The 15,013-nt window shown below is 47.4% G+C and overlaps 1 protein-coding gene across 1 annotated transcript in view; it reads left to right on the top strand.

Annotated features, from left to right (window-relative positions):
- The window catches only part of CNST (consortin, connexin sorting protein), a 203,321-nt gene that overhangs the window by 134,154 nt on the left and 54,154 nt on the right, over positions 1 to 15,013 (top strand). The window contains exon 9 of the mRNA XM_073672832.1: positions 13,748 to 14,556. Within this exon, the coding sequence (XP_073528933.1) occupies positions 13,748 to 14,556 (809 nt within the window). The remainder of the gene's footprint in view (positions 1 to 13,747; positions 14,557 to 15,013) is intronic.

Below are 15,013 nucleotides of genomic sequence, written 5' to 3'. Positions count from 1 at the left end.
CAAGCAAAATAATCATAGAAATGTAGATACATTTTATCAGCCTGGTTCTTTGTCATGTTCCCATTGCCAGATGTTTATTATGGCAAGGAAACTTCTCTGCTGAAGTTCAGTGGTGATGATGGCTCTGCTCTGTGTATCCCCCTATTCTGCAGCATGAAGCATCCACTTGTTTGTTACCGTCACTTGTGCTCAGCAACTGTTCTTGCTTGCTGACACCATGACTACACTGGATGCAAAGTCAGAGACAGCAGCTGGTGTTTTCTTCCTAATCCTAAAAAGATCAACATTAATCACAGGTTTCATGCTCCGAGCTCCCTCTGCACGAGGACCTGCTCCTGTTTCTGCTGCGCATGGGGCAGCATGTAATTTAGGAGACTTCTAGCTGGAATGGATTACAAGTAATACCCCTTGACTTGTTTGAAAATGTATGCTGAACACAACATGGCGTGGTATTAATGGGATGTGTTGGCATTTGTGATGGCGATAATCTCTGCAAGTGAAGCCTTGGCCCAGTGACATGTAGAGAGGGAGCCATCACCATGTATTGAGCCGTATGCCCAACCTTCTGTCACCGCTGTGCCCTTCAGATCAACTCGGTGGGGGGGGGATTTATCATTCATGTCGGAGAATGGATGGATTATCTGTTTGCAAAAGTGGATCAAATTGTGTCAAATGTATTAAATTAAATGATCAAAGCAGTGCATTTTGTATCATATATGTTGTTCAGCTCAGTAGGCATGTAGGACTTCATGGCATTCCCCAAATAAAGAGCCAGTTATAACATGCTGAATGGCACTTATCTTTGGAGTATTTTTTTTAGATTCTCTGTCTTTAAGTATCTCTTTGATGTCTACTGCCGAATAAAGTCTCCTATACACATTAGATGACTGTCGGCCATACTATGGATTTGCCGAACGTTCAGCCTGCAGCCATCTCAGCCGTGTCTCCCATAGAAAGGAGCTAGTGCTTGGCCAAGTGCTCCTGTGTTCTCTATGAGAGAGCTGCTGCCAGTCATGTCTGGCGGCGGCTTATTTCAGGGAAAACAAAAGGATCGTCAGTCTGAAATCTGATATGGTGAATCATTAACTCCTCCAACAATCAATTGTTTGGTGCTCCTGTACGCATTAGACTGCTGGCTCAACCTGACTGCAGGTACGGCTGACATTAGTCTAATGTTCATAGAGGATTTTCTGAAGTATACTGTACTTCCAAAGGAACTTCTATCTATGCCACAGTATATTTATATAGTGCACTGCCAGTGGGCTCCTCCTCCGTAATGAATAGCATAATATACAAAGCTATTCTATACAGAAAAAAATGGTAGAATTTATATAGGACTCATTTGGCAAAATCATCCAACTAGAAAAAAAAATACCAATATCCCTCCAAAAAAAACAATATTATCAGTTTTCAACTTCTGATCTAACCTTTGATTTGTTAAAATGAGCCCAGTTTTACAGTTTGGGTGGGAATTCTTTGTATATATTGCTTGTGTATTAAAACAAGTGGTAGAGATTGGTGAATGTATATATCTTATGATCCTGTAGGTATACATTAGTAGAAATAAAGTAAGAATGTGTTACTTTTATGTTTAGTTTATACTAATCCCACATACAGAAAACGTAAAAAGCTTTCCCATATATTTCCTAATCAGAATGTTTGTTACAAAAGAAAACAAAAAAACAACCGTTAAACATTGGGTAAATAATTGTAGGTGGAACATTATAGATGTGTAAGGAGATATACCTGTCACACTGTCACAGAATACTGGAGGTAGGGGGCCTAAGCTGACCCTAAGCTGGGGCCCTGACTAATCCCTCATCCTGGAGGTACTGTTAAAGGTACAGAGGTCCAGGCCGCCAGCGTAACCCCTACCTCCTGAGGATCCCTGCACCACAGTAATCTAGTCCTGAGAAGGACCCCGATCACAACAATTGGGAACCAGCGATAATATGCCCACACACAGTATTTAGACGAACGAGACAGTACAAGGGAAAAACCAAAACCACCTTGCATACAACTTCAACAAAACTACAACAGAGGGAACACCAACGGGAAAGGAGATAAATGATAAAGCGAGGAAAGGGAAATAACACTTTCAAATACACTTATCTCAGCAACTCCAAACACCACGATCCGCTCTGTAAGTCTGAATGAAAAGCTTTCACCGACACCTCACAAACAGACCTGCAGGAATATAAAGGAGTCTCACTAACGAAGCATTGATTGCAGCTGGGCGAGGCTGGACCTCAGCTAGCCCAGAGAGAGAGAGAATTAACTCCTTCACAGCCGAGAAAACACAAAGCACCAACAAGTCAGCTGCGAGAAGTCAGGCTGTGTACTCGTGACGATCTTCGTGGCAACACACCCGTGACAGTACCCCCCCTTCTACGAGGGGCCTCCGGACCCTCAGGGCCAGGTTTATCCGGGTGAGTCGTGTGGAAGGCCCGAACTAATCGGTCTGCGTTAATATCCGACGCAGGAACCCACATCCTCTCCTCAGGACCATACCCCTTCCAATGAACCAAGTACTGAAGGGACCGGCGATTAAAGCGTGAATCAATGACCCTCGATACCTGGAACTCCAAGTTACCATTGACAACCACAGGAGGGGGAGGTAAAGGTGACGGTACCACCGGCGCCACATACCTCTTAAGCAATGATCTGTGAAACACGTTGTGAATTTTAAACGTAGGGGGGAGGTCAAGACGGAATGCCACCGGATTAATAACAGAACTGATTCTGTACGGCCCGATGAACCTGGGACCCAGTTTCCAGGAGGGAACCTTAAGTTTTATATTCCTGGTAGACAACCATACCCGATCGTTCACACTTAGGTCCGGACCAGACACTCTCCTCCTATCAGCCATACGTTTGTATCTGTTCCCCATAGTATTCAGATTCTTCAGCACCCCTCTCCATACTGAAGCGAGAGATGAGGAAAATCGTTCCTCCTCCGGAACCCCCGAAGAGCCCCCCCTACTGAAAGTACAAAACTGGGGGTGAAAACCATATGCCCCAAAAAACGGGGACTTACCAGTGGACTCGCTTCGCCTATTATTGAGAGCAAACTCTGCCAGAGGTAGGAAAGAAGCCCAGTCCTCCTGGTTCTCTGACACAAAACACCGAAGATATGTCTCCAAGCTCTGGTTCATACGTTCCGTCTGACCATTGGTCTGAGGATGAAAAGCCGACGAGAATGACAAATGCATCCCCCGCCGTGCACAAAACGCCTTCCAGAACTTGGACACAAACTGAGACCCCCGATCAGACACCACCTCGGAGGGTACCCCGTGAAGCCTCACAATCTCCCCAATGAACACCTGCGCAAGAGTTTTAGCATTAGGGAGAGCCGGAAGAGCGATAAAATGTGCCATCTTGCTGAACCTGTCCACTACAACGAGTATGACCGTTTTACCCGAAGACGGAGGGAGGTCCGTAATAAAGTCCATAGACAGATGAGTCCAAGGACGCTCCGGGATCTTCAAAGGTAAGAGGGCCCCAGACGGACGGGTATGTGAGGTCTTAGAGCGCGCACAAACCCCACAGGACGCGACAAAAGTTACCACCTCTTTATGTAAGTTAGGCCACCAAAACCGACGCGAGAGGAGATCCACAGTTGCTTTACTCCCCGGGTGTCCTGCAAAAACTGAGTTATGGTGTGCCTCGATCACCTTTTGTCGCAACTGATCTGGAACGAACAGTCTCCCCGGAGGTCCAACAGGGGCGTCCCCCTGAGCCTCCAATATCTCCTCCTCCAGCTCAGAGCATACTGCCGAAACCACCACCCCCTCCTGAAGAACAGGAATCGGGTCGTCCGTATTCCCGGCCCCAGGGAAACTACGAGATAAGGCATCCGCCTTTACATTTTTAGACCCAGGACGATATGTAACGACGAAATTAAACCTGGTAAAAAACAATGACCACCTAGCTTGTCTGGGATTCAGACGTTTAGCGGACTCCAGATATAGCAGGTTCTTGTGATCGGTGATGACGGTGACCGGATGAACTGCCCCCTCCAAAAAATGGCGCCACTCCTCAAAAGCTAACTTAATGACCAGGAGTTCCCTATTGCCGACATCGTAATTCCTCTCAGCGGACGACAATTTTTTAGAGAAAAAGGCGCACGGATGCCACTTACCAGGGGACGAACCCTGTGACAATACTGCTCCCACCCCTACCTCGGAAGCGTCTACCTCTACAAAGAATGGCTGAGACGCATCAGGTTGAATGAGTATGGGTGCCGAGGCAAAACATTTTTTCAAGGAGGAGAATGCTTGACAAGCCTTGTCAGACCACCTAGAAAAATCCGTCCCCTTTTTAGTCATGTCTGTGAGAGGCTTAACCACGGACGAGAAATTACGAATGAACTTCCGGTAATAGTTAGCAAACCCCAGGAAACGTTGTAGTGCCTTAAGATTCTCCGGCCGATCCCACTCAAGAACTGCCCGCACTTTCCCAGGGTCCATACGAAAACCGGACGCAGAAACCAGGAAGCCTAAAAACTGGAGTTCCTGTACGGCGAACACACACTTTTCCCACTTGGCATACAGTTTATTATCCCGCAAGATCTGTAACACCTGTCTAACATGCTCCTGATGAGACACCAGATCCGGCGAGTAAATTAAGATATCATCCAGATATATGACAACAAACTGTCCCACCAGGTGGCGAAAAATATCATTAACAAAGTGTTGAAACACCGCCGGGGCATTAGTCAGACCGAATGGCATGACAAGGTTCTCATAATGCCCCTCCGGAGTGTTAAAAGCCGTCTTCCACTCATCCCCCTCCTTCATCCTAATCAAATTGTACGCCCCCCTGAGATCCAACTTAGAGAACCATTTGGCGCCCACGATCTGATTAAAGAGATCGGGAATAAGTGGGAGCGGATACGGATCTCGGACCGTAATCCGATTAAGTTCACGGAAATCCAGGCAAGGGCGTAGGCCTCCATCTTTCTTCTTAACAAAGAAGAACCCCGCGGCCACCGGTGAAGATGAAGGTCTAATATGCCCCTTAGCCAGACTTTCTGAAATATAATCCTTCATGGCCTGCCTCTCAGGACCAGAAAGGTTATACAACCTAGCTTTAGGTAACTTGGCCTCAGGGAGCAGTTTTACAGAACAGTCATACTCGCGATGAGGAGGTAGTTCCTGACACCCATTCTCCGAGAATACATCCTTAAAGTCTGCCAGAAATGGAGGTAAGACCCAAGGAGTAACCGCACCGATGACCGTGTTCATGCAGTTTTTATTACAGAATTTACTCCATTGGCTTATCTCTCTGGTTTGCCAATTAATAACAGGGTTATGCTTAGCTAACCAAGGAAGGCCCAACACTATAGGAGTGGGAAGACCCTCCAACACGTAGCAAGACAACAGTTCTTTATGTATTGCCCCCACTTGAAGTTTTACGCCATGCACAGCTTGCAAAAAACTTCCCTGACCGAGAGGCCTGGCATCGATCGAGAATATGGGGATGGGTTTAGCCAACTCACTCAATCGCATACCTTGAACCCGGGCAAACCGAGCATCAACCAGATTAGCCCCGGCCCCACTATCCAGAAGAACAGATATCCTCTCAGTTCTCGTACCCACCACCACCTCCGCCGGTACGAGAAACTGAGACGAACCTAGGGACGAAATACCTACTCCCAGATTGCCGTCCACCACACAACCTGGGATCAACAGTTTTTTCGACGACTCTTTACTCAGCAAGGGGCGGGATGGACACCCCCCAATAAAATGTCCCTTTTTCCCGCAGAGGAAACACCTTCCTGTCTTATGGCGCACCACCGGTCCCCTTCCCCGAAATGATGTCCCTCCTAATTGCATAGGCTCCTCCGGACTGACCAGGGGAACCACCATATGAGGGGACCTTGTAAGAGGTGGAGACATTACAGGGGGTAGAGTTATCCCGCACCTCTCCCGAAGCCGTCTGTCAACGCGAATAGCAAGGGCCATAGCGGCTTCCAGTGACGCGGGAGAGTCATACTGTGCCAACACATCCTGTAATTTGTCGGATAAACCATGACAAAACTGGCTCCTAAGAGCCGGGTCATTCCACTGGGTGTCCGTGGCCCACCTACGGAACTCCGAACAGAATTCCTCCGCCAGACGATCTCCCTGCTGAATCCTACGTAACTTAGACTCAGCAAGGGAGATCCGATCTGGGTCATCATATACGAGTCCCAAAGCAGCGAAAAACCTATCCACTGACTGGAGAACTGGGGAGCTAGGGGGAAGAGAGAACGCCCAAGATTGTGGGTCCCCTTGTAGGAGCGAGATGACAATTCCCACCCTTTGTTCTTCACTGCCCGATGACCGAGGCCGCAGCCGAAAGTACAATTTGCATGCCTCCCGGAAAACAAAAAACTTGTCCCGCCCCCCAGTGAACCTGTCAGGGAGAGCTACTTTAGGTTCTGGTCCGGCTTGCTCCAGAGGATGCAAAACCTTGGAACTAACGTCCGCCAGCCCCATGGACAAACTCTGCAACTGCTGAGCTAGACCGGCTACTGGATCCATGGTAGCTGGAGAAAAACGAAGTTGGTCGGTGAAAATGTCACACTGTCACAGAATACTGGAGGTAGGGGGCCTAAGCTGACCCTAAGCTGGGGCCCTGACTAATCCCTCATCCTGGAGGTACTGTTAAAGGTACAGAGGTCCAGGCCGCCAGCGTAACCCCTACCTCCTGAGGATCCCTGCACCACAGTAATCTAGTCCTGAGAAGGACCCCGATCACAACAATTGGGAACCAGCGATAATATGCCCACACACAGTATTTAGACGAACGAGACAGTACAAGGGAAAAACCAAAACCACCTTGCATACAACTTCAACAAAACTACAACAGAGGGAACACCAACGGGAAAGGAGATAAATGATAAAGCGAGGAAAGGGAAATAACACTTTCAAATACACTTATCTCAGCAACTCCAAACACCACGATCCGCTCTGTAAGTCTGAATGAAAAGCTTTCACCGACACCTCACAAACAGACCTGCAGGAATATAAAGGAGTCTCACTAACGAAGCATTGATTGCAGCTGGGCGAGGCTGGACCTCAGCTAGCCCAGAGAGAGAGAGAATTAACTCCTTCACAGCCGAGAAAACACAAAGCACCAACAAGTCAGCTGCGAGAAGTCAGGCTGTGTACTCGTGACGATCTTCGTGGCAACACACCCGTGACAATACCATAACCAAGCTGAAAAAATGTAGACAAAATGAATGCTGTTCTGGGTGATATCATGTTATGAGTAGTGTTGAGCATTCCGATACTGAAATATCGGGTATCGGCCGATATTCACTGTATCGGAATTCCGATACTTAATTCCGATACTTTTATAATATCGAATACCGGAATCGGAAGTTCCCATAATGCCTGCGCTCTGCAGTGTCTCTGAAGGATGACAAGCTGGATGGCAGCGCTCAGCTGCGATCCAGCTTGTCATCAGAATGCCATCCCAGCGTGGGAGAATTCTCCTGATTGTTTAAAAGCCGGCGTGCGGTAAAAAGCCGCCGGCTTTTAAACAATCACGCAGCCCCATACTGCTTCCCCGCAGCCTCCCACCCCGATCCTCCGCTCCCCTCGCCACCTCCCATCCCGATCGTAAATTAGGACCGGGCGGGGAGCGCAGCACCAAGGAGCGAAGGACCCGGGCAGGGAAGCCGGCAGTGAAAAGACTTCACCGCCGGCTTTCCCGTTCTGTGCTGCGCTTTCCCGCCGGTTATTTCAAATGAACAGCTGAGGTATCAGGTGATGCCGATCAGCTGTTCATTTGAAGTAGCTGCGGTGCCCTCGGAGGGTTCATGTGAGTTCATGCTTGACTGCATGAACTCACATCAACTTTCCCACGGCCGCACAGGTCAGCCTCACCTCCCGGACCCGTCATGATTAGTGTGTGCGGGGTGTGTGTGTGCGGGGTGTGTGTGCGGGTGTGTGTGCGGGGTGTGTGTGTGTGTGCGGGGTGTGTGTGTGTGTGCGGGGTGTGTGTGTGTGCGGGGTGTGTGTGTGTGTGTGTGTGTGTGTGTGTGCGGGTGTGTGTGCGGGTGTGTGTGCGGGCAGACATAGGCCGATGTGACACTACTACTCCCATCGGCCTATGTCTGTCCCCCGTCCACTCCTGCCAGCAGGATCAGCTCGATGGGAGCAGTAGTTCCCATCAGCCTGATCCTGCTATTTAAATTGCCCTACTGTGTCCCCAATAAATGTTAAATACATGTCATTGGTGGCCAGTGGTTACCTAAAAGAAATTAGTTCATACATTACCTGTCCCCGCCGATCGCCACCTAAAATAAAGTAAAAAATAAAAAACTACACCTATACTCACCAAGACACCTAATTCCCCGAAGCCATCGATCTCCTGTAATAAAATATAAAATAATAAACCACAACCTTATCCTTACCCCTCCGTAGTAGTCCACGAGTGTCCCACGAAGATCTCCAGTTCAGAGCAGCCACATAGAATGTGACCGCTCTGAACCGCTGCCGCCGCTAGAATGACGGGGCCGTAAGGGTTCACCGGAGTTCAGGCAGCGCTGCTCCGGTTAGCTCCTTTACGGCACTGCTGTATCGTGAGAAATTCCCACGGTACAGCACTGCCGTAAAGGAGGTCTCCGGAGCTGCGCTGCCTGAATGCACTCCGGTGACCTCAGTCAGTGGCTCCCGCTGCCGGGAGCGGACGTGTTCCCGGCAGCGTGAGCTTACAGCAGCCATGCACAGCTGTCACCATCTCCAGATGTGACAGCTGTGCATGGGAGATCAGCGCAGGAACGTGGACAGGTAACTATTTTTTTTTTAGTAAACTAAGAATTAAATAAAATGGTGTTTTATTTCAAATAAATTATTTTTTTCTGGGTGTAGTGTGTTTTTTCTTTTTAACACTTTGTAGGTTAGTAATGGGGGTGTCATATAGACGGCCATCATTACTAACCTGGGCTTCATGGCAGCTGGCGCTGACATGAACCCCACCACTATTACCCCCTGCCACCGCACCAGGGCAGCGTGGAAGAGCGAGGCTAAGTGCCAGAATTGGCGCATCCTATGGATGCGCCATTTCTGGGGCGGCTGACGGCTGGTGTTTCTAGCCTGGGAGGGGGCCAATATTCATGGCACCCTTCCTGAGCTATTAATATCAGCCCCCAGCTGTCTGCCTAGCCTTTGCTAGCTATTAAAATAGAGGGGACCCCACGTCATTTTTTTTGGGGGGGTCCCCCATTTTAATAGCTAGTAAAGGCTAGGTATTCAGCTGGGGGCTGATATTAGTAGCCTGGGAAGCTCCGTGGGTTTTACCCCCTTCCCAGGCTTCAAACATCTGCCCCAGCCGTCTGCTTAACCTCCGCTAGAGACTAAAATTATGGGGGATCCCACGCCATTTTTTTTTTAAATAAATCCTTTATTTTAACACTAAATGACATTTGAGGACTTAATAAAGATGCAGTCCCTAAATTATTATTTATTTTTTAATAAATTTTTCCCAAAACTTTTGACGTGGGCTTCGCCATATTTTTGTATGCCAGCCAGGTACAGCATCCAGCTTCTATGAACGCGCCATTTTCCGGGGCGGCCGCGGACTGCAATTTTCAGCGGGGGGGGGAGGGCAGAAAGCTTGGGCCTCCCTGCGCTGCAGATTCCATCCCCCAGCTGCCTAGTTGTACCTGGCTGGACACAAAAATAGGGAGAAGCTCCACGTTTTTTTTTTTTTAATTATTTCATGAAATTCATGGAATAATTAAGAAAAAAAGGGCTTCCCTATATTGTTGTGTCCGGCAAGGTACAAATAGGCAGCTGGTGGTTGGGGGCAGCCAGTTCCTGCCTGCTGTACCTGGCTGGACACAAATATAGTGTGAAGCCCCACGTCAATTTTTTTTTAATTATTTCAGGAAATTCATGAAATAATTAAAAAAAAATTATGTGGGGCTTCGCCCTATAATTGTGTCCAGCCAGGTACAGCAGGCAGGAACGGGCTGCCCCCAACCACCAGCTGCCTATTTGTACCTAGCCGGACACAACAATATAGGGAAGCCCTTTTTTTCTTAATTATTCCATGAATTTCATGAAATAATTAAAAAAAAAAATGTGTGGCGCTTCGCCCTATTTTTGTGTCCAGCCAGGTACAACTAGGCAGCTGGGGGCTGGAATCTGCAGCGCAGGGAGACCCAAGCTTTCTGCCCCCCCCCTCCCCCCGCTGAAAATTGCAGTCCGCAGCCACCCCGGAAAATAGCGCGTTCATAGAAGCTGGATGCTGTACCTGGCTGGCATACAAAAATATGGCGAAGCCCACGTCAAAAGTTTTGGGAAAAATTAATTAAAAAATAAATAATAATTTAGGGACTGCATCTTTATTAACTCCTCAAATGTCATTTAGTGTTAAAATAAAGGACTTAGTTTAAAAAAAATTGACGTGGGGCTTCGCCCTATATTTGTGTCCAGCCAGGTACAGCAGGCAGGAACAGGCTGCCCCCAACCACCAGCTGCCTATTTGTACCTGGCCGGACACAACAATATAGGGAAGCCCTTTTTTAAAAAAATTATTTCATGAAATAATTAAAAAAAAATTGACGTGGGGCTTCGCACTATATTTGTGTCCAGCCAGGTACAGCAGGCAGGAATGGGCTGCCCCCAACCACCAGCTGCCTATTTGTACCTGGTTGGACACAACAATATAGGGAAGCCCTTTTTTTCTTAATTATTCCATGAATTTCATGAAATAATTTAAAAAAAAAATGCGTGGGGCTTCGCCCTATTTTTGTGCCCAGCCAGATACAACTAGGCAGCTGGGGGCTGGAATCCGCAGCGCAGGGAGACCCAAGCTTTCTGGGCCACCCCCGCTGCAAATTGCAGTCCGCAGCCGCCCCAGAAAATGGCGCGTTCATAGAAGCGCCATCTTCTGGCGCTGTACCCAACTCATCCAGGGCCCTGGTGCGGTGGCTCACTGGGTAATAAAGGGGTTAGGGCCAGCTTGGCATTATCAGCTGGCCCTAAGCCCAAAATTCATGGGGTCACGCCAATATTAGACATGACCACCATGAATTTCTAGTAAAGTATTTAAAAAAACACAACACCCAGAAAAAAGTCCTTTAATTGAAATAAACACACAATTCTTTATTGTTCTAAATTAAACCATACTTACCGTCACGCCCATTCCAGCTGAAGCCAACGATCTCCTGCAATAAAAGTAAAATAATAAAGCAACCTCATCCTTACCTTTCCATGGCTCCCACGACAGCTTCAGCTCTGCTACATCGAGATGACAGGCTGGACCGCAGCAGAACGCTGCCATCCATCCTGTCATCCCGCAGACACTGAGAAGCGCAGGCATACTTCCACTCCTCAGTGTCTGGCTGTGACGGCATCCAGATGAGCCGAGGTCATGTCCAATGAACTCCGCTCACTTCATGTACGTCACTGACAGCGTGGGAAAATTCTCCTGCACTCAGCACTTCAGCGTGAGAATTTTCCCACGCTGTCAGTGACGTGCATGAGGTGAGCTGAGTTCATTGGACATGACCTCACCTCATGTATGTCACTGACAGCGTGGGAGAATTCTCACGCTGAAGCGCTGAGTGCAGGAGAATTTTCCCACGCTGTCAGTGACGTGCATGAGGTGAGCTGAGTTCATTGGACATGAACTCGGCTCATCTGGATGACGTCACAGAGAGACACTGAGGAGCGCAAGCATGCCTGCGCTTCTCAGTGTCTGCGGGATGACAGGCTGGATGGCAGCTTTCTGCTGCGGTCCAGCCTGTCATCTCGATGTAGCAGAGCTGGAGCTGTCCTGGGAACCATCGAAAGGTAAGGATGAGGTTGCTTTATTATTTTTCTTTTATTGCAGGAGATCGTTGGCTTCAGCTGGAATGGGCGTGATGGTAAGTATGGTTTAATTTAGAACAATAAAGAATTGTGTCTTTATTTCAATTAAAGGACTTTACTCTGGGTGTTTGTGTTTTCTTTTAACTTTGACTATGGGGTTAGTAATGGGGGTGTCTTATAGACGCCTCTCCATTACTAACCTGGGCTTGATGTCAGCTGGCATTATAAGCTGACATCAACCCCAACCCTATTACCCCCTGCCACCGCACCAGGGCAGCGTGGAAGAGCGAGGCTAAGTGCCAGAATTGGCGCATCCTATGGATGCGCCATTTCTGGGGCGGCTGACGGCTGGTGTTTCTAGCCTGGGAGGGGGCCAATATTCATGGCACCCTTCCTGGGCTATTAATATCAGCCCCCAGCTGTCTGCCTAGCCTGTGCTAGCTATTAAATTAGGGGGGACCCCACGTCATTTTTTTGGGGGGGTCCCCCATTTTAATAGCTAGTAAAGGCTAGGTATTCAGCTGGGGGCTGATATTAGTAGCCTGGGAAGCTCCGTGGGTATTACCCCCTTCCCAGGCTTCAAACATTTGCCCCAGCTGTCTGCTTAACCTCCGCTAGAGCCTAAAATTAAGGGGAACCCCACGCCAATTTTTTTTTAAATAAATCCTTTATTTTAACACTAAATGACAAGTACAGTAATCAACACTGTCACTGTACTTCATATATATGTGACTGACATGTTTCTATCTATCTAATCTATGTGTGATTCTCTATTCCTTCTATTCTAAATTGTCGGGTACAGATGCTGAATTGCCGGCCGGCTTTCTTAAAGAGACGGTGCATGAAAACACTATTATTTTTTTAAATAAATCCTTTACACTAAATGACAAGTTCTGTAAGCAACACTATCACTGTACTTATTATATATGTGACTGACATGTTTCTATCTATCTAATCTATGTGTGAAGCTCTATTCTGTCTGTTATAAATTGTCGGGTACCGCTGCTGAATTGCCGGCCGGCTTTTTTAAAGAGACGGTGCACGAAAACACTAATATTTTTTTTAATAAATCCTTTACACTAAATGACAAGTACAGTAAGCAACACTGTCACTGTACTTCATATATATGTGACTGACATGTTTCTATCTATCTAATCTATGTGTGAAGCTCTATTCTTTCTGTTGTAAATTGTCGGGTACCGGTGTATGCCGCTGATGAATTGCCGGCTTTTCATGTCATTCTACATTATTCTTAGTTGTTTTACTTCATGTAGAATTAACCTACAAGGAAAGAAAGGGTTTATTTTCATTCCGATATTTGTGTCCCATTGACTTGCATTGGTTTCCGGTATCGGAATCGGCGATATCCGATACTTTTTGGGTATCGGCCCGATCCAATCCGATACGATATTTCCTGATATCGGAAGGTATCGCTCAACACTAGTTATGAGGCTTTATCTTGTGATCTGTGCTCAGTTGACATGGAGCCAATAATACTGTTCTTGTTCCATTTAATGTGACCTTTGCTCTGTACCCCGGCTACGTCTCTCAGCAGTATTGATTTCCAGTGGAGTGCTTAGTGCGGGCAGGCCGGCTCAGTGGGAGGGGGCAGCACATTTTCCTACAGCTGTTGTGCAGCAAGTGCCTGCGCTCTGATGATCCCGTAGTGTGTCACTGCTAATTGTACATTGCCTCACATCTGTACCAATGGCACGTGCCAGCAAAGGAGGAGAAAGAGGTTACTCATTATTTATTAATTGTCTGACTGCTAAATTTAGCTAGAGTCTAGTCATGGCTAGCTCTGGATACAATGTGCCCTAAACAATGAGGTCTGTACTCATCAAGCCTTCATTCAAAGAGCTGTCTTTTACTCTGTGCCGCTGGGCAGTATTGCTTTAAAAAGAAACTAAAACTCTTTTCCTGTTTCTGTTCAGATAGAGAAAGTGGCATAAAGACAGACAGGAAGCCTGGCGTGGCAGAGATGACAGAGCACTCTGTTCCTGATGTCAGCACTGCAAGCAAGCTCACCAGGGTAACTGACCACCACGCCGTGCTCAGGAAGAGTCACACAGAGGAGCAGCAGTCTATCACTTGTGGCACAACCTTAGAGTCACCCACCCAGTCCACAGGGACAGGAGGCAGGGCTAATCCTGACAGCAGCTTTTCTTCTGGGGATGCTGGGAAGAATAACAACCTCCTGCAACCTGAGGCAACAGCCCCCAGCAATAATGTGTCAGAAATAGAGCCGCTCTCCCAGGACAGGACTGAAGAACAAGCTGGTAACCCAATGGTAGACAAATTGATTGCAGCATCTGCAGTTCACTCAGTGGAAACGCAGGATGACAATACTGGAGGGAGCAGTTCCTTAGAATGCATGGGTATCGTCCAGAGTGTGCACACCATCAGCAGCTCAGAAGAGTATTACTCAGCCCCAGGAGATGGCGATACAAAAAGGATTATTCATCCCGAGAGCCAAGGAGACGAAACAGGACTTTGCCCAAAAGGCAGTGCTAAGCAGAAATGTCTGGAGGAACTGAGCAAGTCTCAGCGTCAAGCAACAGTTGAGTTTATAGCGAGTCTCCTCAACGGGGACCTGAAAGATAGTGAGAATTTCCTGGCCCACTTGGACTTCCAGGAGGAGACATATTCCGAAGAAGAGATGTCACCAAGCCCAGGGGAATCTGTGTTGGGGGATAACCTACTTTCACTGGATGAGCTTGCAAAGAGGATAGAGATAGAAGAGGTAAGATGTTACTTAGAATGACATTATTTGTGTTTTTAAGGTGGTCATCACTAACCTCATGGGGTAAAACGTTTTGAGCATGTGTATTGCTAGTACTATTTAACCCTGTAGGCATATAGCAATTCCTGCCATAAGGAATAGGCTCTAACAACCTAAGTGAATGTACGTGTTTCTTATCTCTGCATATTCATTGAATATAATGAAGGCTTATGATCAGTTTCCAATAGTGGGATCCCGGGAACGCCTGCAGGTTCTGTAATTACTAATAACATTAAAGCTAATGATGACACATATTGTGAGCTTGTACATACCTGCGTACTCTTAATTGCTGCTATGATCTGTACACTCTGTGCCATGTCCAGTTTTATTATTTAGACAATTGGACAATCTCCAATAGACTTTAGTACCTCCAGGAGCCAATTCGTAGTCTTAGTGGCCAAACTACTTCTACTTGCCT

This window comes from Phyllobates terribilis, unplaced genomic scaffold (genome assembly GCF_046119375.1).
Source record: "Phyllobates terribilis strain yellow unplaced genomic scaffold, ASM4611937v1 Scaffold_3__8_contigs__length_932513732, whole genome shotgun sequence".
Taxonomy (NCBI): domain Eukaryota; kingdom Metazoa; phylum Chordata; class Amphibia; order Anura; family Dendrobatidae; genus Phyllobates; species Phyllobates terribilis.
Note: the sequence above shows the minus strand (reverse complement) of the source record. Positions and strands in the feature narration are given on the sequence as shown.